General features: G+C 41.6%; 1 protein-coding gene across 1 annotated transcript in view; it reads right to left on the minus strand.

Moving 5' to 3' along the window:
• The window catches only part of ano1a (anoctamin 1, calcium activated chloride channel a), a 109,244-nt gene that overhangs the window by 51,944 nt on the left and 31,992 nt on the right, over positions 1-25,308 (minus strand). The window contains 7 exon segments of the mRNA XM_080763836.1: positions 724-788; positions 5,054-5,095; positions 6,549-6,604; positions 8,003-8,054; positions 9,283-9,337; positions 17,218-17,372; positions 18,945-19,043. Of these exon segments, the coding sequence (XP_080619962.1) occupies positions 724-788; positions 5,054-5,095; positions 6,549-6,604; positions 8,003-8,054; positions 9,283-9,337; positions 17,218-17,372; positions 18,945-19,043 (524 nt within the window).

Below are 25,308 nucleotides of genomic sequence, written 5' to 3' on the forward strand. Positions count from 1 at the left end.
GCTCTGAGTTTAATCAAATCAGTTCAAACAATGAAAATCAGTTGGGAATATTTAATTTTGATGTGGTGTCAACACAGTCTCATAATTACTGACCATCACGAAAACGAAAACATGGCTGCAGACCCGTGAAGTTGGGTGTTAATTTACAATAATAATAATAATAATATTATATGAGGAGGTTTCTGCCTGTGAAATATACGTCCCATACAGCAATGTTTCTCAAATAGGCATTGGGTATACATAGAGACTCATACTACAGACACATACTACAGAGGGTAGTGTGAGAGAAATAATAATCTATTTAGACTGTTATGTTTAATGATAAAATCATACAATCATATACAACGCTGACGAAGGCCGTTGCTGCTTGCAGCATTACCCATCCCATTTAAGATGAAAACAATGAAGTGCCTTAAAGGACTACACCGCGAGTGATGTGACTGTGTATATTGTATTCTATGCTGTAGTGCAAGTAGCAGCCCGCGGGAGCGCCCCCTTGTGGCCCCTGGAAGAATTACACAGATATAAATGGCATTAAATGGGGGTCAGTATAGCCTCTGCATGTCAAGCTGGGGGTCCTTTTCAATGGGGTCTTGCCCTGGAAATTACCCTGCTGTAGTGTCTCACAATAACTCAAACCACACCTTATCTATCTTCCTAACATGTTATTGACAAGTATGAGAACGTGACATAAATGACAAACAGCCATGGCGAGGGTCTCACCTGATGAGGCCAATAGGCTGGTACTTGTAGAAGACACTGTAGCTGGCCCATTCTTCATACAGCAGCTATGGAGAAAGAAAGGCTCTAGTTAATTAAGTTATACTTTTCATTGGGTCAATATTTATAGATTTCCCAGGCAGACTTAACCACTTTCAATTAGATGTGCCTATTTTGCACATTAGCCTTATACGTGAAAATGTATTATTGGAATATTCCAAAGTCTTTCAATTTATTTTTGAAAACAGCCCAACTACAAGCTGACCAGGCATTGCACTGCGATGCATTGTTAGCTTTAGATTGCCTTTTTTTTTTGCGCAAAACAGTCATACAAAAATGTATAAAACAAGGCATTATTATCAAAATAATATATTTAAAAGAAAAAATGAAATATGGAGATATGTTTATGCCCGACAGCAACGATCATCTAAATCAAATGCCACTGTGTCTTCACAATTTCATCTTTCAACTTCAAAAGATTCGTGTTGAATATTGGTGCACGTTTAAATCATAGACTGTGATGATTCACTTTACTGTCTGTAAGCTCAGCCAACGCCTTATGAGACAAGAAGTTTCTCAAGCATAGATAAAGACACAAAATCAGAGCGTGCACATACAATACAGGAAAACACTGTACTGCCTTTTTTTTTACTACTTTGCTAAACATTTTTGAATAGTTAAAATGGCCAGTCTACAAGCTCACAACGTGTCAATGTAGATTGGCTAGTTGAACTATTCAAAAATGTTTTTCAAAATAGTAAAAACGGCAAAGAAGTTTAGGGATAAGGGGCTTAGCGGTGACGAAAATGGAGCCCTCTCTCTCTCTCTCTCTCTCACACACGCACGTATTTCATAATGAGTGGTTTTCTTTTGAGCCTTTCTGATACTTGTGAACAGCAGGAGAATTATAAGCTTGTTGCCGTGGTAACTCTTTCAACACAGGTCCCAGTATAATTATGGGGTGGTAAGGAGAGGGAGGAGAGAGAGAGAGAGAGAGAGAGAGAGAGAGAGAGAGAGAGAGAGAGAGAGAGAGAGAGAGAGAGAGAGAGAGAGAGAGAGAGAGAGAGAGAGAGAGAGAGAGAGAGAGAGAGAGAGAGAGAGAGAGAGACAAGCTCTTCAACACAAATCTTCTCTTCTGGGGGTCCCTGACACAAAACATGCCTTTTAAGCTTGGTAAACAAAAATTTAAAAAGGCAGATATGATAAAGAAAAACAATTAAAATGCAATTAATTGACCGACAATGAATTTTGCAGATCTACAAGCTCACAAAAAGCCCAAAGCAGGGACTCATGGAAACATGACATTTCTGTTCATTTCATCAAGCTGTTTAAAGATGAACGCAAACAATTCTAACCATTATGCAAAATAACTTATCAGCCGATGAGACGATATTATGATGGGTATTTAAAGAGGTATTCTATAATAGTTCATATCTATACTGTTTAACAATAGAATCACTACTACAGGAGCGGTTCCCAGCGAGAATATGAATGATACTTGTGTGATTATTTTTGGTAAATGGTGATTGCAAATAAATAATTCATGAGAGATACGAGTCGAGGGCGTATTTCATTTGGGGTTGCATTGAGATTGTTTTTTCCTGTATGGCTGCTACGTTTTCCAAGGGTTATTTCATTAATAATTCATCTACGCTGTTTCTCAAACATAGGGGTTTGCGTAGGGGAAGGTGTTTTAACCTTTCTGGAGGTGTTTTGATATGGCTAATCTTACCCCGTCTTAAAAAAAGAAAATCACACTCGTGTGAAGTGAGGGGTGCTCTTATCATACATCATCATAGAGCGTCGCAGTCCCGCCCCCTTGCATGACGACGTCAGCCCCAGAAGTGAATTCCCCGTTCATTTTCTCCTTAGGCTTAAGGCTTTTCAAAAAGTATTTATTGAAAGACATTTACGCCTCGGACAAAGCCAACTCGAGTCGTGACAAATCATGACAAATAAAAAACACAACATTTTGGACCGAACAAATAATTACAAAGAAGAAAAACAACAAAGAAAAGTGTGGTAACCTGCCGTTTTCTTCTTTCTTTCCAATTATTTGTACGCCCTGAAAATTTGTGTTCGTTATGATTTGTCTTTGTACGAGGCTTAAAATGAGGAAAATGAACGGGGAATCATTTCCTGGGCCCTGGTAGGGCACGTTCCGTGCTCAGCCAATCAGCCCATTCCGTGCTCATACACACACACACACACAAACATCTGCCTTGAGCCTTTGCTACACAGCGACCCAGCTATGAAAGAGATCTTCTCTGCACCACTCACCTTTATTAACAAGAGGGCGCACACGCTACAGAATAAGCTAATGCGCAGTCATTTGCCACCTAAAATCTAGCTGGCTCCCAGAAACCTGTCCAATTTTCCATGGCACATATTGGCACAGTGGGTACAATGACCGCATTGTACCCACTGTGCCAATATTCCCAAAACAAATACATGTATTGATGTGTTCACCAACCATGTATATACAAAATCAACCATTTTGCAAATTGCAACACATCCTTCATTGTTTATCGCCTCGAATGTCCCTGTGGTTGTTTCCGTGTAGGCAGAACCAAGCGTAGATTTAAGGACAGACTGGGAGAACACTAAACGGCTATTTGCACACAAACAACTATCCGATGGCTGTCCATTATCATGAAAAAGGGCACGGGAGCCCCTTCTCTCTGAACGCTACAGCAATTGAAGCTATCCCAAACGGCAGGTGGTATAGTCTTTGGTGATAGACTCAACAAACTTCAAAGAGATTTGTTTTGGATAGTAACTCTAAAAGCCACAATGTTTCCTGGCCTTTAATGATGAAGTTGATTTCCTGCCTTTTCTCTGATGCGGTCCTGCATATTTTCTCTGTGATTTGGGTTACCGTTTAAAATGTGTCAATATAAATATTTACTTTATACTTTTCCCTTTGTTTTCCCATTAATTGCCTTTTACTTTTCACTTGGTGCTGGTCACTTTGGTGTTTTGTTATTTTTATAATTAGTTTTTTTGATTTATTGAACATCTTATGTGTAATAAACATGATATTATAACGAAATAATGTAACTAAAATGAAATAATTGATATGCCAATGAAATAATAATAACGATGTCATGACATGATTGGATCACATCCACCACCTGGTTGTATTTAAGGGTGACTAATCAGCCAAGCTGGCAGATATAGACCCTGACGAAGACCTTTTGGTCGAAACGCGTAGGTCCTGTTATTTATTTGCCTTGCTCATCATCAAATAAACTATTACATTTTTCACCAAAGACGGAGGATTCTTTTCTTTTCAATTTACACCTTGACAAGCATGTACAACTTGGAGGAAGGATACCTTTTGTCTACCCATTGATATGTTTTTCATTACACAACATTATGTTTACTGTACATTTATTATACTGCATAAAGTCTTAAGGCTCTCTCTCTAGACATTAGACTGCATAATTATAGAGTGTCACAGTCCCGCCCCCCTTCGAGGGCACCGGAATTGGATTTCCCATTAATTTCTCCATAGATGTTTCAGAAAGTATTTATTTAAAGACATTTAAGCCTCGGACAAAAAGCCAACTCAGATCATGACAATAAACTACGTCTAATCTAAGTTTATATTGTCATGTTTTGTCAGGAGTTGGCTTTGTCCCGAGGCTTTAAAAGGTGTTTAACCCATTTTTGGCCGGAACCCTTTTTGGTGTTTTAAACATTAGGTTATAATTTAGCTATTGAAAAATGAGCTTGTAGGTCTGCTATTTTTGAAAAATCGTGAAAATATATATTTCAGAAAAATGGGTTAAAACCCATTTTGGGGTGGGAACCCCTTTTGGTGTTAGCATTACGTTATGCTTTAGCCATTTAAAAATAGCAGATCTACAAGCTCATAGCGCGCCACTCTGTGGCACGCTACGAGATTGTAGATTTGCTATTTTTGAAAAATCATTTTTTTGAATCTGATCTCAGGTCAGAATGGAAAACTGTCAGTGTGTAGAAGACATTTTTTAGAATCTGATCTCAGGTCAGAATGGGTTAAATAAATACTTTTCGAAACGTCTCTATGGACAGATGAATGGGAGACACTCTTCTGGTGCCCTCGCCGTTCTGAAAGGGGGCGGGACCGGGGCTCTCTATAAGCGTCATATAATCACTGTGTGTTTATAAATCACAATCAGATTATCTCTCAGAGCGGAGGAAGGTGAAAGCTGTTGTCCAGTTTATATTATGTGAGAGACGCAGCAACGGATCAATACTGTTGTCCTTATGCCGTCGCTCATTGATTAGAATTATTGGAAATGGCTTGTGTGATCGATTTATTGATCAATGGCTTTGTTCTCCTTACCTTCCTGTCGTTGGCTTCTGCGCTCATCCCCTCGATGTCTCCCTGTAACGCACACACACACACACACACACACACACACACGCACACACACACACACACACACACACACACACACAATGAACCATACCATCCATATTCTGGGGGAAACCATTCTTTATTGTTAGTGGCTGTCAAGATGCCTGAAGCGTGATATACTACAAATTGCCAATCAACGAGCCGCTGACATGTCACGGATTGCCACGCGTTGTAAAGCTTATCGATCTGCCATTTTACTGCGAGTGACACCGTCGAACAATGGGAGCATAAAGCGGGGCATGATGTCCCTTCAAACGCAACTTTACTGTACTTTACTGTACACGCACGTGAGTTGATGTGAGATGTCAGAGAAGCAGTAGTGGCTCAGAGCCTTTTGCCTGAAGGCCGAGGGCTATACCCTTAGCCCTTATCCCTGAACTTATGTCATTTTTTTACGCTACACTTCCTCTGCCAACCTGGGGGGGGGGCAGCGGACTGACCTCATGCGTCCTCCTATGCATGAGGAGTCCAAGCTGCTTTTTTTCCCCACTTGAAAGGGGAGAGTTTCCTCGGCCGGAAGGAACACGTTATTCCGACCAGTTCCTTTCCCCTCCATCAGGCGCCCCCCCCGGCTGGCCAGGGGGAGGTAGTTTTAGAGACCAGGATTACTGCCTGTTTTTGTGAAGGTACCTACCCTATAGGCGGGGGCACGGGGAGAACATGCAAACTCCACAAAGAAAGGCCCTTTCGCCAACCCCCGCCTCTGGTATGGACACTGATGACACGAAGGAGAGAACACGCCCCCCAGCGCCCACAGCGTCCCCAGCGGGAATCGAACCCAGGACCTTCTATAGCTGTGAGGCGACAGCACTACAGACTGTGCAACCGTGCCCCATTTTTTTACTGTTTTGAAATAGTTTCAAATTTCTTCAAATAGCTCACAACGTGTCAATGTAGATCGACTACTTGAACTATTTAAAAAAATTACATGGGGTAAGGGGTGGCACAAGATAGGCCCCAAAAGCCTAATATCTACCCCAGGCTGCAGGCATGGGAGATTTCCCCTTTAGGCTAGTGGTTAAGATGTTGACTGTCCACGTGAGAGACCCGGGTTCGAATCACCGAGTGTTATATCAGCATTTAAAACACTTCATACACAAAGCATTTGCACATTTCACACCAATTGCCAAAACGGTTCATTTCTCGCTGTGATTAAACAGGAAAAAGCCCCATTTGCACAACAGTGTCGCTTACCCAGAACAACAGACCTAAAGCGAAACATAACGATCTGCAATTATTTTGGTGAGCAACAACACTCGCACAATGGAGTTCAATGAAGTTAGTCAAACAGTCCTACTACAAACCTGCTGTGTGTGTGTGTGTGTGTGTGTGTGTGTGTGTGTGTGTGTGTGTGTGTGTGTGTGTGTGTGTGTGTGTGTGTGTGTGTGTGTGTGTGTGTGCGTGCACGGGGGGTACTCACATCATGCAGCGGGAACGCAGAAGTGTAAACACTGTTGCCTAGGAGACTGGTTATGCCTGGAAGAGGACATTTATCAATGGATTCATATTAAAAATGAGGACACAGTAGATTTCAACCTTCATGGACCTTTTGGACCACCAGCAGAGTTCAAACAATCCTCAAAGCAGTGGCGTATTCAGGAATCACATTTTGGGCAGAACAACAACATTTAATGTTGAAATGAGTCACTTATAGTGACTCATTTCAACATCACATTGGAAGTAATGACACTTTGTGTATACTAACTGCATTTGCGTCCTCCTACTTCTCAAATGCATTTTGTGGTTGAAGGTTTTCAAAGAGATTGTTCCTGCCAGGCGAGTATACAGGTGGTGGTCCACTCAGACCCCCACACCTCGCACCTCATTGGACAATGGCAAACATTTGCATTCCTATGGGGGAGAGTCGTGGTATCCGGAACGGCCGAGGAGCCAATCCGCTGCCACACTAATAGTTCTCCGGTTTGGTGTTTTTCCTCTGTCTCTTTTTCATGTTTTTATCAAATTGAGTTACTGTATGGGAGGCAGCTGCCAGCCTTGCCTCTACTGTAAATACGCCCCCTGCCTCAAAGATCACCCCACCTCCCCACAAACTATAGATAATATACTGTACAATTCAACTACGGTAAGTACTATACTATATACACAACAAATATATATATAAGAAGGCATAACACTTTTCTATTTCATCACTATTCACATTTAACATTACCGATATTAAAAGCCAGATTTGCTTGTGGACCGATGTCGCTCACCAAAAAGCAAAAATAGTAGATAATAGTGTAATTACTATGCCGGTATGATAGCACAGTAGGTCAACACATGACATTCAAAAACTAGATTTTTTGTTTTGTGAAAACACATGGCCCTGCTATAGGGGGAGTTTCCAAACTGCATTTAACCCCCACTGGGCAAACAGTGGGGCTTAAATGCAGTGTATAGGCTGTAGCGTTTTCTCTGAGCTCCAACGGAGCTCTATTATTATATTATTAGCTCTATTATTAGCAAAGTAATACATAAAAAAATAAAGACTGTAAATAGGATTGCGTTACTGTATGAGATAAAAAAAACAGGTGTTCTCGTGGTGGGCTGTCCCTTTTCATTATAGGACCCCATTTTGACAGCAGCGTTAGCACCAGCTTTAACGATTCTGCTCGCGGTGTTTAAACCCGTCAATCAATTCCGTCAGGTCCGGTTTATGTTCAAAGAGCATGTTACAGACAGTAAGTACACGTGGGACTTCATGGGGAAAAGTATTCAAAGATGGAGGGTGAATGAAGCTAAATAAATACTTTGGCACTGAACTGCATTATATTGTGGCACTGAACTGCATTATATTGTGAATTGTAAACAAACGAGAGGAATTAATTTTCATTGTATTGTATGAGGATGTGCGTCTTGTGTTAAACTGCTCACCCATGGAGAATTTGGCTCTGGTGCAGCGAGTCCTTTTCAACACTTCATACACCTGATGTGATGTGACAGAAACACACAACGTTAACCACAATATGACACACGACACACCTTAACTTTCAACCAGGCCGGTGTCCCTAATTTGGCATATCATTATAATATAGGTGGGGTGAAAAATCCATTCAAAAAATATGAGCTTGTAGTTTCACGATTAAAAGAATACTTTCAACATTATCCTCATATGATGGTCCTATAATTAAATTAATGGTTCAGTATAATGGCACAATTTCTGTGTACTCACTCAGTGTAGCACCTTTTAAATTCACTTCTGACCATGCGCTCTGCACGCAACCAGCAGACCCTCTCTGTGCTAAAATTCTACTTTGTTGGTGGCTCAGGGGTAGAGTGGCTGGATGATAACCGCAAGGTTGCCAGTTCGAACCCGGGCTCCCCCAGAGTTAGTGTCCAAGTGTCCTTGAGCAATACTCTGTACCCCTAATTGCTCCTGATGTGCCTTGCATGGTTTCTGTCGCCAGCTGTGTATGAATGTGTGTGTGAATGGGTGAATGTGACGCACAATCTATGTAAAGCGCCTTGGATAAAGGCGCTATATAAATGCACCATTTACCATTTTAGTTTTCTGTATTGAAATTGTTCCAAATCGTGACACCACTGTGAATATCTCTATTCTACCTTGTGAGACGTGGTATGAACAGAATGAAGGGCCTTGGGAAGCAGCTGGATGAGCACTGCTCCAATCTCTACAGTAATGGGAGTTTATTGATGTTTCTGCTTGTGAGCGAACAGCCTGGGACTCATATTACAGCACACAATTGACACGGCCATTCCAATAACGCCAAATCAATCCCACCACATAACCGTTAATTAACCATCTCATTTGGAAGCGGTGTGTGTGTGTGTGTGTGTGTGTGTGTGTGTGTGCTTCATAACACTAGTTATAAATATTTATTCTTATGCATAACTACAAATAAGCGGTTTGTTACGACTAGTAACAAGGTTTATTAGGCATTATGAGTGCTAGTGATAATACATTAAAAGCTCAAAGCTCAGCACATTCTAACTACAAAGTAAGACTTTACTTAATGTTTGGGTCTATAATGCATTATAATCATGTCATGTGTGTGATGTGTGTCGTGCGAGTGTGTCGTGTGCGTGTGTGTGTGTGTGTGTGTGTGTGTGTGTGTGTGTGTGTGCGCGCGCGTGCGTGCGTGCGTGTGTGTGTGTGTGTAAGGTGAGGAGACGAGTTGCGATCCAGTACTTACGAGGGAGCTCCTGGTTTTACTATCAAAGAATTTGTCTCTGTCAGAAAGATCGAACCTGGAAACAAAGAACAAATCAGAGTATTGACATTATATAAAAAAGTATATATTTTAATAAAAAATAATAGATTTGAATATTTCAATAAAAATACAATATAAAATAGCAAAAATAGAAGATCTACAAGCTAATGCTCCAGATAGCCTAAAATAACAAGTTTCTACTTCTAGAAATAGCAGAAGATTATTGAACAGTTGAATACTGCTAATCCTCCAGACACAATTATGTTAATTTCTTAAATTCCACCAGCAATCACTACATTCTACAGCTTTAGCATTTAGGCCCACTGTAGCAAACCTACAAATAACTATTGCATTCACTGTGCATGGTGACACAAAGCAGTCGTCTTGTGAAACTCTTTAACCCATTTTGGGGGCGGGAACCCCTTTTGGTGTTAGCATTACGTAATGCTTTAGCTATTGAAAAATAGCAGATCTACAAGCTCATAGAGCGCCACTCTGGCGCGCTACGAGCTTGTAGGTCTGCTATTTTTGAAAAATCGAAGAACAACTGACATAGAAACATAGCTTTTTCAGAAAACTGTCAGGATGTAGAAGACATTTTAATATAATCTGATCTCAGGTCAAAATAATTATTTCCCAGAGAGTCATTTAAACGTCTATGAATATTTCACAATATAATGCTGTCGGAAGAAATTGACTGCAAAGTGCAAACCCATCCAGAAGTACCATTACCTGAGCGGTATCAAAAATTGGGTAGGCTTACAATAAAGTGTAACACATTTGCACATAATTGCTAAAATAGACACGTTTCCACATCAGAAACAGTTACCTTGGGTTTAAGCACACAATCTAAAAGCCCAGTATGTTTTCTTTTCACTCTGTTTAGTTTGTTTTGATTTAGTAAGAAGTGCAGAAACGTTGAAACTTGTTTTCTTTATTTTTCCTTTGGTTTCCTTCTAATGTGGCTCATTTAAATAAGGTGGGCATAATAAACTTCAGCCCATTCCTTCTCGGTCAATTGTAACATGTTAACCTATATTCTGTATAGGCCTACAACTGCTGTGATAAACTATATGACTATGAATCTGGGGGCGGAGATTTGGCAAAAACAGCAGATCTACAAGCGTTTTTTTCTTGGCAAAGAATTAGTTTAGAAGAGGGACAAAAGTAGCGGTATATATATAGGAGAACATGAAGAATATAGTAGTAGGTGCCTTAATAATAGGCCAGCAGGACAATAGCCTCGGAAACCCAGACGTTTGTATTTCCAGGGAGAAAAAAAAAGTCTGGGTCTGAGTCCACTTCAATTCGGCATAGAGTAGCGCAAACATTGCTCACTCTCTGCTGATTTCTGATTGTCTGCACCTTTGTAAAATTGACATACACACGCACACATGTACACACACACACGCTCCTCTCTCTCTCTGTCGCTCTAAAGCCCACCACACACCGGCTGCGTCCGCCGCGCGGCGGACAAAGCAAAGGTGAGTTCCAGGCTAGCAGGACAATGACAAAGACTACGACATTTTGTGGCGATATAGCATTCCTTCATCTACTTTAGCCGTTTCTCAAAAAGAAAATAAGCAGAGGAGCGGGGGGGGGAGGGGGGGGATGGGTTGAAACCTACCCATTTCTTCCTCCAAACAGAATTGATTTAATGTCGTGCCGTATCGCACAACACCACAGATATAACCTCATCGCCGAAACCAACAAAGTCTCTGATGACTTGGGAATAACCCACTGGGAACGCACTGATCAATAGTGAGATTTCCCCACTTTTAGGCATTTAATTGCACGTCTCCTTTTTAGCGCCACAGTGTATTTGTTTGTTTGCATGTTGTTGTACAGTGCTGTGCTAACGAATTACCCCCATCGGGATTCATAAAGGTGTTTATCGAGTTGTGGTCGATCTCCCCTGAGCAGATCGTCAACGTTTCAACAAATGGAAGAAGAACCATGTGTTCCAATGGATAAAATAGTTACCATTTAGAAACGAGCTATAGAAACAAGCTTTCGATATTCATAAAACCCACAGACACACACTTAACCCATTTCAGTTTAAAATGTTTCAAAAATAGCATATCTCTAAAAAGCTTAAAGCGTGTCACTTTTTGTATTACTATTTTTTGTGGGAATGAAGTGCAGGGACAAAATCAGCTTCCCTTCCCCCGGATAGGAGAGATCAGTTATTTTTGTGAAAAATGCTTGTAGATGTGCAATTTCTTATACCACACTTAATGTGCAACAAAGTAGGGGAATTATTCATATTTCTTTATTAAAACGTTGAAATATAGAGAGTAGACACAAGCTTTTCTGTCTGGCCACACAGCGAGATGAATAAGAATGAGGACGAGAGCAGAGATGTCCTGCAGCTTGTTAGTCAGAGTTGTATATATAGCCTGTTAGCCTGCAGAGCCCACAACCCACTCCATCCATCCATCCATCCAGCATGCATTACAAGATGCTGCAACAACACATCACTGCCTCCCTCACTAATAATAATAATATGGACATTATATCCCCTCACAGGGTTGCAGGGCCATTATGGGCAAAAATCAAACATATTTTTGACACTGCCTTGGACACATAGGAAGCAAGGCTTCCTTCCACCTGTTGGTTTGTCTGTCAGATGACCTATTCTTACATAAAACCCATGTTTGACCATGTCCACTGACCATGCACCTCCACATGTATTCTCTGCTCTGCCACTGTGTGTAAGAGAGAGAAATGTAAAGGGCTCGGGAGGCTTGCATACTGTACTGTACGTGCTTCCTCCCTGGGCTCGGTAGCCTATACCGTAACCGTACAGACCAGTCTTTGTAATAAAGTGACATTGTTTCAGTCCACTCTCCACCTTGATTATTTCTTATAAAGACTCTGATGTGAGTTCTATAAAGAATCGACCACAAAGATCACGTTGTGTTGCATTAATGTGACAAGTAGGTACTAGTAAGCCAGTAAACTGTTGCCTGTACTGGAGGACGAGGGAGAACTTTAACAGCTTCCACCTGGCTACTGAACAAGGCCTGATCACCGCGGCTATCACCTGGCAACAGACTCTTCAAACGAGACGTTTTCCCACGGAAATGTGGATTATGTCTCTCTGTGGATTAGTTTTACCTGTGAAATGTATATAGCCCCTGGCTAATAAACCAGACCGAATCAGCCGTTGGGCGGATTACAGTGTGATTCGAGTCTGGCTTATTAGCCAGGCTATATGAAATGTATAGGCATGCCTGCCATGTTTTACCCCCGCTGAGGTTTTTTTCAGCCTATGGTTTCACACTCCTTTAAAAAAGCATGCATTGCCCTTCCCTTGTTAATTTGCTGACAGAAATGTTCATCATTACAGCAGTAAAGCACATTAAATAATCTCATTTTTGTACACAATAGGGTACAAAACAATTCCCAACCCGACCGTGTAGAAATATTGTAAACGCGACCTCTGTTTCAATGTGCTCTCTGGTGCTAATCTCTCGGTGTCCTCGATGTGTCAGGCAGGACGGAGGGGTGCCCTGACGTCTTGAACAGAATACAGATGGTTCCCTTCACTTCATTGTATAGGCAATATACTTGAGTTTAATGGGATTCCCATTTCCTGCATAGTAAGTAACCCTGCCGATCTGCAATACGGTCCGACAGACCCCTGATGGAGTTCTGCAACAGAGCATCATGGTTGGTAGATGCTGTCGACATGATGATGGAGGGCCCTGGGGCAGCCAACCACTCAGTAGCCATTTATTCCACCTCAGCTTCTTGGACGTGAAATATTCCCAGAGACATCCGAGGTTGAATTAAAGCGCAGCGAGTGTGACAAAAAAATGACCAATTCTGATGGCAACAGCAGAAGCACTAATAATGTCTCAAATTGTCACGAGGCCCCGATCATACCCTCGTTTGAATTATCTATTTAGGTATAGCATTATAAATTAACTGTTGGAGATTGGACCAACGCATGCAGGGCTCACAGGGCTGTAGCCTGGGGCGGGGCGCCCCATGGGGGCACACATCCTCCAGAGAATGAGCCTTAATTCAGCACTCGCTGACATAATGACAAGCTTGTCGACGCCGTTCTTGTGCACAATTGTGGAGCTGCACACACTACAGCGGTTTAAAACTGTAAGCACGCATCTACAAGAAGTTTGACCGTGGACCGTCAGCTGCTTTGCGGTTCACAATGCGCTTCCTTTGCTTAGAGTTTCATGTAAAGCACAGTGAATTGCATTGTTGTCGAAATGTGCAAAATGATATTGTACAATTATACAAAAAAATACAAAATTACAAATAGACAAGCTTAAAGGGACACTTCACCCTTTTTGCAAACAAATATATGTTAATGACGTTTAGAATCTTTAGATCACTTTCCTGGGGGTATTTGTGTGTGTAATATGTGGTTTTAGATATTTTAGATTGTAGCAGTGAGCCTGTTGTCTCTGATGTCATGGACACTGGTCTCACTACCTTCCTGGACTACAATTCCCATAATTCTTTGGTGCACTGCTCCTCCTTGTGGATAGGGGGGAGAGCTGTCTTACTGAGACAACATGTAGTCCAGGAAGGAATTGAGTCCAGTGTCCATGACATCAGAGACAACAGGCTCACTGCTACAATCTAAAATATCTAAAACCACATATTACACACATAAAGACCCCCAGGAAAGTGTTCTAAAGCTTCTAAACGTCATTAACATATATCTTTTTGCAAAAAGGGTGAAGTGTCCCTTTAATGGCATCACTCAGACTCTGGCCTCTGCGATCAATAGGAAATATTGTTCAACGTCACAGCGAACGGCACGTCACCCAATTGTCTTGTTTATATAGACACAGAGAACAGTCATGTTTACCTGCCATCTCATAGCACACAGATGCGTAGTTCCATTATTCAGGTGGTACGTTGTTTAGACAGACGTTTGGTTCATTTCAGAGAGAACAGTGAGTTCTAGCGGGATAGCAGGTAAACATTCTATTCAGAGAGTAATTACTTTTGTTGTCACTCTGGATAAGAGAGTCTACAGTACCAAATGCCTAAATTGTCAGTGCCTGATGCCAGGGCCTGATGCTTATCTAAATAAGTCAAGGCAAAGATTTCTGTGAAAGTGTTCACTGCAATTGTTGACAGATTGGTATCAGAATAAACCACACTGTATCAAGCATATCAGGGAATTGCACAAAACCGGTTCCTAGTCCTTGGGCACAAAATGTCTTATCTGATGTATTCAATACATTATTTTCCTCCACAGGGCGAAGCCATTATGGATATGTGCTTTGAAAACAAGTTCACATTTGCATGCATACTAATAACCTGATTAACTTCAACTTGACCCAATTACGGCAATACACTAAGCAATTATCATCTATAATCTATATAGGTCTTAGCCTGATTATCAGAACTACTTTTAGTTGACATCCCTATTTTGGTAGGGTAATCACACGTTTGATATGTAATCATGACAAAAAAAGAAAATCCAATACGGGCAAAAAATTGCAAATCTACACGCTAAGGTGCGATGAAAATGCCTTATAAGTGAGGCAACAAGTGCATTATTGTGACCGATTGCAGTTAACTATGGAATCGTTCATTTCCCGTCAGTGTGTCGGGCACCATATATGGTGCCCAGGTCTCGTGACATCATGTGACATCATCAGGGATGGAGATGTGGAGCCCCTGATAGTCATAGTAAATTAAACCTGCTGTCGCAGTTATAAGCCCATACAGTATATGGAGATCCCTGAGATCATCAATATTGGCCAGCAACTCTACATCTGACCTCAAACTGTATGGAGCTGACCTGTTCTGACATTCCATATGTTGGATCTGCCCTCATCAAACCCTGTACACTCAAGACACGCTCCTTATATGGCCAGTACAGAATTCATTGCATGTTGATCTGACCACCCCCCATGCCAAAGCGCCAGCGCTCGCCCAGCAGTCTTGTGGCTATAACGCATCATAGACCCGACCGTAATATAAAGTCTCACCAACTGCTTTCTCAGTGTCAATATTATTTACACAACAGAACATGACAGTAGAATTCTTTCCAACAAAGAGCAACATGACCTTCCAGTTTGCAAATCTAATGGCTGTCAGCCGCGATAAAGGAGCCATTATAAACCACTTTGTTGGTTCAGAATTAATGAATGTCAACTGGTCACAGGTCAACAGAAAAGACCAGCATGTCATCGGTTATACTGTGTTGGACACCATTCATCCAACATTATTGGAGGAAGTTGAGCTGTTTTGAGGCCATTTTTAAAGGCTTGAACTAAACAATCACTATCTATTTACAGTAACTAAAGAATTGTGTGCATGTAAACATGGTCTCTGTATATGATTAGCCTCCCTCTCAGTGATTAAAGCAACAACAAAAATGTCAAGGCTGTAAGGCCAAGTCCCAACAACACCCAATACACACAAACCTATATTCCTGCTGATCTTCATGTTTTCTTGTTGAAGAAATCACAGATTGAGTTTATTGAGCTCATTTTCTTTTATGAAATACTCGAGACCATTACGATCCATGAAAGATGCTTCTGAACGAAGGTGCATACTTAGTTTAGACTAGTCATTGGTTAGGTTAGACATGGGTTAAGGTGAGGTTAAGGTGTGCTGCCCTGTGGGAGGTTATAGGTTTTAGGGTGAGGGTTTGAGATAGTTTGTGGTTGTAGGACTAATGACTGGTCTAACCAATGACTAGACTTAACCAAAAACTGTCTAAACTAAGTACTGCACCCTTCTGAACATGTATTCTATTGCATGTTTGGCCAAATCAAATACTCTTCCATACTCAATAACCTATTGCCGTAGGGCTTGACTATACTAGCCTGATTTTAGTATTTCGATGTTGAAATTATAACCTTTAGAGAGAAAGCCATGAGTTAGGCGAGAGAAAAGGAAGTGGTCAATTTAGAGACAAAGCTCTGACATGACCAGTATGTACAGGTATAATTGGAAACGGGAAGGATTCATTGTATTCTCACTATTGTGTCGACTGTTCCTCCTCACACAGCTATACAGTAAAGTACATGGACAACACGTTGATTCACCGGAACTATATCATTTCGAAAGTTGTTCTGAACAAAATGACAAAGTTCATTCCACCAACTATAATGGCAATGTTATGGGTATTAGGGATGCCAGAAAGTGACCATCAGCCAAATTGAATAATCGACAGCCCTGCCGATTAATAATCGATTAATTGACCCCCCCCCCCCCCCCCCCCCACCAACTGCTACTGGAGAAGTAGTTTCATAAGGGGCTGGTATGAAGTACTTGATATAAACAGAAAATGTTCAGTTCACTAGTCTACACTCTACTCTACAACTGCCTTCATTTCATCTGATTGTCTGTCTGGCAGGCACTTAACAAGCGATCGTTAACTGTGTCTGTTATTAGAGAGAGGGGCAGAGAAGAGTGGCTTTGCTCAACTTGATTTATACTTATAAGTTATGTCCGATATATCATGCAGCCTTACTTATTAGCCTATATTTTGTCTATTTAATTTTTTTTTATTATGAAATATTAAAGGTATATTCAGTGATTTCACTTAATTCAAATATCACTTATTTTTTTGTTTTGTTGTGATAATCCTCCCTACTATAGAGTGTGCTGACCATATAAGGAGTTCCTCCCTGTCCCCAGTTAACCCCTGGGGGGGTCAAAAAACCTTAGGTTTCGTTTTTGGCTCTCTATCCTGATTGGATGAAAGGCTTTGGGTCCCACAGCCAAAAAACGAAACCTAAGGTTTTTTTGAGTGAAATCACTGAATATACCTTTAAAATCGATTTTTCGGAGACTCCGACGATTAATCGCGGAAAATCGATGAATCGGTGGCATCCCTAATGGGTAAACTATACAGTCATCTTTACAGTTATATCCTTCTCAGTGTGTGTGGTTTGGATCAGAGCTTCGTTGACTCACAGGTGCTCCTTCTCTCTGGAGAAGGGGTGAGAGAGACACTTGATGTTCTGCGGCCGGGAGGACAGGTCCACCTTGGGGTGCAGCGGAGCCGTGACCTTGTGAATGAACAGCCGGATCTTCTCCACCACGTTGCTGCCTTGCTTCACTTCATACACCTAGTTGTGTCACAAAGAGAGGACAGTCATTTAACCCATTCTGACCTGAGATCAGATTCTAAAAAATGTCTTCTACATCCTGACAGTTTTCCATTCTGACCTGAGATCAGATTAAAAAAATGTCTATTACATCCTGACAGTTTCATTATTAACCCATTCTGACCTGAGATCAGATTCTAAAAATGTCTTCTACATCCTGACAGTTTTCCATTCTGACCTGAGATCAGATTAAAAAAAAATCTTCTACGTCAGTCGCTTTTCGATTTTTGCAAAAATAGCAGACCTACAAGCTCGTAGCGCGCCACTCGGTGGCGCGCTATGAGCTTGTAGATCTGATACTTTTCAATAGCTAAAGCACGACATGATGCGAACACCAAAATGGGTTCCCCGCCCCAAAATGGGTTAACCCATTTAGGCACACGGAAATAAAAAAGAAGTCTTCTGAAAGAATATATATATATTCAAAGATTTGTGGCGCGTTTTCACGATTTTTGCAAAAATAGCAGACCTACAAGCTCATAGCGCGCCACTCGGTGGCGCGCTATGAGCTTGTAGATCTGCTATTTTCCTCATTCTACAATCTCGTGATGCGTTTTCAGGGAAAGATAGCAATTGTTGTGCAATCCACAGAGAGAACTCCACGAAGATCATCAGGCGCAGTATGTTCCAGTTCCAATTTTGTCTGGTCTTGTTTCCCCCCCCAATTTCCCTTGTTTATCCTGCGAGTCATTTCTCCTGATTGGTATCCAACCTGAAAATGTATTTTCTGTTTACTAAAGAGCCGGAAAAACTCCTTCTCTCAGTAAATCGCCCTACGGGGGAGTGCCATCTCCTGGCAGGCTGGCACGGACACAGAATTAAACCATATACTGCTGGACAAATTGTTTGTTCAGTTTACTGAACAAACAATCTCAGGGTTTCAAATTGGTAGATTATGGAGGGGGGAAAATACAGCTAGAGGCATTCATGGAGATTGACTTTTAAAATGAAACCAAACAATACATGGAGATATTGCATATATCAATATGGGGGTTTATGTATTTAAAATTCATAGGAAAGTGAGTCCGGAGAGACAGGGAGCCTTGTACTTGAATGAAGCTTAGAAAAGAGGTAAATAAATAATACTACTTGGTGACTCAGTCAGGATATATATTGTAACTTATGTAAACTGTAACTTTTTCAGGAAATTTAGGCATTTAGCAGACGCTCTTAATCTAGAGCGACTTTTACAGTAAACATTGTTTACTGAACTAAACGTTATTCAACAAAGTGTGTTAGTGGGTTTGTCAACCCATTTTGGTGTTAGCATCATGTCGTGCTTTAGCTATTGAAAAATAGCAGATCTACAAGCTCGTAGCGCGCCACTCGGTGGCGCGCTACGAGCTTGTAGGTCTGCTATTTTTGAAAAATCGAAGAGCGACTGCATAGAAGACATTTTTAGAATCTGATCTCAGGTCAGAATGGGTTAACACACTGGACCAGGGCTAACAACAATGGAACGTAGCACAGTCCCCCCCGTCCCCCCCCATTGCAAATGATTGCATGATTGAATGATTGAATGCATGCTGGTACCTTCTTGGTGGGCATCTTGAGCTTCATGAACTCCGCCTCTCGACACAGAACCTTCCAGGGAGCGTGGATCTTCAGGAAGCCATGCCCAGGTATCTTACCCTGGAGGACAAGGACACGTTTGGAATTGAAATCAGGCAGTCCTTTTCTCTCTCTCTCTCTCCCTCTCGCTCACTCACTCACTCACACTCACACACTCACTGTCAGGGTTGACGTCACGCCTACCTAGTTGTGACGTCATCCCCTCCTTATATAAGGCATCTCGCCAGAACCGTTCTCTGTCGGATTATGAACTTCAATCAAGTCTGTATGAGAATATAAACCTAAAGCCTTAAAACTTAAGCTTATCTTTAACTTGTCCATCTTTAAATATTTAGTCAAGACTTTACTCTGCAAAGAGTTATACATCTGGTCAGCACACACACACACACACACACACACACACACACACACACACACACACACACACACACACACACACACACACACACACACACACACACACACACACACACACACACACACACACACACACACACACACACACACACACACACACACACACACACACACACACACACACACACACACACGACAAATCATTGTCCCTCAAATTCTAACACCAAATCTTAACTTAAAAACGTATCATGACATTAGCATCAGCTATTGTTTCGGCGACGTTTATCCACTGAAGTGTCATAGGCCTGCTTGAGCAAAATTAGAGCTAATGAGGGAAAGTTAGCGAAAGTCGTGGCAAATCTAAAACATTAAAATAAAATAAATGCTTAGCACAAGCTTTCTTCGCAAATGTGTTCATGAAAGATTATCACCTCTCAATTTGTTCCAAACCAACTCTCTTGGGAAAAGATTATCACCTCTCAATTTGTTCCAAACCAACTCTCTTGGGAAAAGATTATCACCTCTCAATTTGTTCCAAACCAACTCTCTTGGGAAAAGATTATCACCTCTCAATTTGTTCCAAACCAACTCTCTTGGGAAACATTTGTGAGGGCATTATTTTGTGCCCTCAATCAACACAGACACTAAAGACGTGATTGCCGACTTCACAAAAGCCTGCAGGCCTCGACGCCATCCAATGAATTCACTATTGACGCCTCAGCTGTGGAGTCGCCGTCGTAAAGAGCGCCCGACTGAGCGACCGACACAGCTGAGGATAGCCGACCTTCCCACTCCAGCCCTGACCATGTTCCAGAGAGAGCCTATACTCAGCTGCAGTACTGCATCACCTCCTCGTATGGCAATAGCAAATATGGTTTCTGCCTCGGATTCGGGTTCTTGGAAACGCCCCCCCCAGCCACTGCGTTAGTTTTACTGAGGTGAGGTTTAGGTATAGTTTACTGAGGTTAAGGTTAGGGTTAGGGTTAGTTAGGTTTAGGTATAGTTTACTGAGGTTAGGTTTAGGTATAGATTTACTGAGGTTAAGGTTAGGGTTAGGTTTAGGTATAGTTTTACTGAGGTTAGGGTTAGGTATAGTTTTACTGAGGTTAAAGTTAGGTGTAGGCTGTCAATCACAGCGACTGGCCAGTCACAGCACACCATTTACTCAAACCCGAGGCATATTAGCATGGCAATAGCATAGCAGAGGAGGGAAAACAACTGGACAGGACGATGACAACACTTATATAGCACCCTCATCCCTCGCAGACCTAATTTCAAATTACAACCCACTTTTGGTTTTTCATTGTTTGTTCTTTGTTTTTCTTTTAACCTGTACAGCACTTTGGTTGACCTTGTCATGTTAAAAGGTGCTATATAAATAAAGTTGAGAACAGCTGAAGAGATCATTGGTACATCGCTGCCGTCCCTATACAGAAATATAGCAACGACGATGCACAAGGAGAGCGTCGGAACACCATCGGCGACACCTCACACCCCTCTCTCGCAGCCATCAGGGAAGCGACACGGGAGCATCCGTACCAAAACAGCAAGGCAGGCTGTTAAAACAGTTTCATTACCCATGCAGGCAACACTGCTTTTACTATTAGAAGACTTTGTTGTGCTTGTTTCATATGCTCCGAGAAACGCAATTTTGTTTTCTTCAATGACAAATAAAAGGAATCTTGCATCTTGAACCCCCATCAAGGACCCCTTGGGGAGTCCCCGACTGATCCCCAAGGACCCCACTTTGAGAGCCACAGATTTCAACTATGTTTCACGTGCATGGCAGGCAACAAACAATTTCCGTTATCTGGTTGTAGATCTGCTACAGTACTAAATGTTAATCGGAGGTCGGGAGTGGCTTATTGTTATAACGCGGGAGTCTATCCCCATTACAATGCACTAGAACCCTGGGAGATCACCCGGGATCGAACCCATGAACTTGTGGTCCAAAGGCGAGAGCTCTACCGACTGAGCTACCCGGACACAAATAAAATTATAATAAATAAAATATTAATAAATAAATACATAAAATATAAGATTTTAATTGTTCAGTGTCTCCGTTAGTTGAACAGGTAGTGTGTCCGTTAGTTGGACTGGGAGATGTAGAACCTCTTCACTCGCTCACAGAACAACCAGTAGTATAATTCAATCTACAAATTATGTGGCTGCAGGCTGCAGCTCTTACATAAGACCGACTCATACAAATCACTTCTATCCCCTGCCGGGACCTCAAGAGGTTCAACCCATCTGTTCTGTTCTGTTCTGTTCCGATCCGTTCTTTCTGTCGTGTTCTACGTGTCTGTCTCACCATCTGTCTTTCATAAATCACCACTGCAGGCTACACACGTACTACCCACTGTACAGCTCGAGGTGTGCATCTTCACTGGCCGTTCCAATTACGATAGCAAAGCTAAGAAATGTGCCCAGATTGTCTGCTTTCAAAATACTGTGCGAGTATTTTTATGACTTGTTGCTGATCTCAGCCTATCCCGACTCCGGTAACATTAGTGGTACAGTAGCAGTTGGCTTAACATCACAGCTTAATGAGACATTGCTTCAGGATTCAGCTATAATTGATTATGACATATTTGATGTCTGGATTGATGCAGAAAATGTGTCCACATCGTGATGAATATTAGAATAAATTTCCACACCCTCTAAATACAGTAGCCCTATGACAAACCATCTAAATACAGTAGTCTATGACAAACCCCCTCTAAATACAGTAGCCTATAAACCCTCTAAATACAGTAGCCTATGACAAACCCACAACCTGCTCAAATCTACACAGTCTGGACTGGAGTGTTGATTTATCCCAGAGGGCAAAAATCATGTTTACATGGTTTGGGGTTGAACTCACACTTTTGTATTTTTAAGCCTATATAAGCCTGTATATAAGCCTATAAACGACCATGGGATCCATCTTGCACCACCCTTATCCCTAAAACTTATTTGCCATTTTGTACTATTTTGAAAATCATTTTAAAATAGTTCAACTAAAATAATTCCATAGTCTCGCATTCTCTCAAAATGTGGCTCTCAATACGAAGGCATTTCGGTTGGCACCCGGGTTCTGTGCGCGCACCACTGGTCGCTAACCATGCTTTTTCACCTTCCCTTTCTGACTCATTGTTTAAAGTGTGGCATAGAAATGGTATTCACTCCTTCAAAGATCTTTATATTGATGGGTTATTTCCGACCTTTGAACACATTTTTACAGATTTAATTTACCCCAATCACATACTTTTTAGATTTCTACAGATATGACATTTTTTAACACAGCACACTGCTTCATTTCCAAACATATACCTATACCAACTCATCAATGGAATCTATATTTCTACCTGACCCATTGGTCAAAGGAGGTGTTTCTATTATTTATAATTCTCTCTCATGTTTAGATAGTAATGCCTCCTTGGATTATTTATAAACTGCTTGGGAAAACGATTTTAGAATATCTATCACTGACGAGCAATGGTCTATACATCTCAAAAATGTGTGCACTCTTGAAGTATGCACAAGGCATGGTCTTCTACAATTTAAAATATTACACATGGTTACATTTGTCAAAAGGAAAAACTCAACAGAAGGTATCCAAATGTGAATCCAGCCTGTGAAAGATGTGACCAGTCACCGGCAGCTCTAGCTCATATGGTCTGTCACTGCACTAAACTAACATCATATTGGCAAAGTATATTTAAATCACTGTCAGACATTTTTGAAAAACCTTTTGACCCGGATCCACTGACAGCAGTTCTAGGAGTCAAAAGGCCCGGGGTCAAACTGTCTACTTTCCAATATAACATGGTCAATTATGTGACTCTACTGCAGGCTTGCAGACTGATACTGTTGAATTGGAAGCAAGCACAGCTAGGTTCCGACTCACACTACACTTTTGGAAAAGATAAAGTTTGAATTGAGAGGGAGTGAAGATAGATTTTACCAGACTTGGCAACCCTAAATTGACTATTTCAACAGGTGCACGCTAACCCCTGCTTACCTCCTACAACTTTTTTTTTTTCTCATTTCAAAAGAAAAATGTCTGTAATTCAGTTGATTTACAACAACTTGTTGGGAAAGTTTTATAGCCCCATATGTAATGGCCTGTAAAAACTTTTATTTGATGTAATGTGCTCATCAGTTGCTGACTGGTGTATAGGCGTGGTGTACAAGCTGTGGTTCTTGAATGACGTGATTATGTGGAAGGGAAGCAAGACAAGGCATGTCATTATGAAGAGGATCTGTGGGATGGTGAGGTTTGATGGATCTTTACAGCTCAAATACCTGGTTAGGGGCCAGTGACCTGACAGACATCTTGAACCAAGATTTATTAGTTAGATGTTGGCATGCCAGTTCAACAGTTGCAATGCAAACTGTTGTTACTGATTGTTACTGTAATCAGTGCTATGTGAGATTCTTGGTCCCCACTCCTTTGGGGGTATATTTATGTTACTGTACTATATCTGCCCATACGTGAAATGCATGTTCTGTGCATTCTCCTCCCATCCCAACTAAACTCAGCAACAAAAGTTCAGAAACTTAACTTTGGTTCATTATTTCTCCACTTTTGTTGCCGAGTTTATAAAGAGCATTAGTACAGCGCTCGGGAAGAATTTAGGAGTCAAGCGTCTTGCTCAGGGACACTTCTATGGCCGCCCAGATGATGTTAAACAGGCTGTGAATCCTCAGAGCAATTATGTCTATTCTCTTATCGCGTCGCATTCACAGGGCTGGTCTAGCTGTGCAGTCCGTACGTTGTCCTGAGACCAAGCATGTGTCATTTGAACCCTAATAAAACATGAAAGATGGTATGCACACAGTAGTTCCCTTAAGTGGAGTTTATTGACACATCCACAAGTTGTGGCCGTGTCAATAAACTGCACTTAAGGGAGCTGCATTGCACAAACTTTCTTTCATGTTTTATCACGGCCTTCTTTTGGCCAGCAGCTGCTTTAACCTCATGAGCACTCGCGTCCCTATTCCGGGCCAAAATAGCCAATCTACAAGCTCACAACGCGTCACAAAACGACACGCTGTGAGGAAAATATTATGGGATCTAGTATATAGAGCACAAAATTGTTAAATGAAATTTAGATGTGCGGTTGTGTGCGACTACTTCATATTGTGTTTGATTGATTGAATACATTATTAACAGTTTACAAATGCTTTAAGGGCGGCTGTGGCTCAGGAGGTAGAGCAGGTCGTCCAATGATCCCTGGGTCGGCGGTTCGAATCCCGGCTCCTCCTGTCCACATGTCGAAGCTTCCTTGGGCAAGACACTGAACCCTGCACTGCCTCCAATGAGTTGGTCGGTGTGAGCTCGCCACCATTGGTGTGAGAATGAGGGAAGTGAGGACGCTGGCGTCGACTGTTCGCCGCTTCACCTCCCAATGCATGAATGAATGAACCATTGTAAAGCGCTTTGAGCACTTGGAAAAGCGCTATAAAATGCAATTAATTAAATGAATAACATGAAAAGCCATGAGGGCTTGTTTCCATTGTGGTCCTGTCTTTGAAATAACAAAGCCTACAGATAGGATGCTCTTCGTCCCAAGTAGTTAACATGAACTCAACTCTTTGATCTTATCTACCCATGTCCACGGTCACGTAGCAGCCCTCCTCTGGTGACGCGAGAGTTAACAGGGATAATATCCAACAAACAAACATTCCTTCTATGAGGAGGGTGGAACAACAAACAGGACTTTATTGTCCACGATTTAGCTTGAAGATTGCTGCTGATTCAAAGGAAAAAGTCTAATTAGAGCTGAGTGCAAACGTAACATAATACACAGATATGCGGTCCATGAACCAGCAGGACCACAAGAGGTCCTAATAACAACAACAATAATGCATTGCATTTTTATAGCGCTTTTCTATGCACTACGTGCCTACTCAAAGCGCTTACAATGATTCATTCATTCATACATTGGGAGGTGAAGCGGCGAACAGTCGACGCCAGTGTCCT

Source organism: Protomyctophum bolini, assembly GCF_963924005.1.
Source record: "Protomyctophum bolini genome assembly, chromosome: 1".
NCBI lineage: Eukaryota > Metazoa > Chordata > Actinopteri > Myctophiformes > Myctophidae > Protomyctophum > Protomyctophum bolini.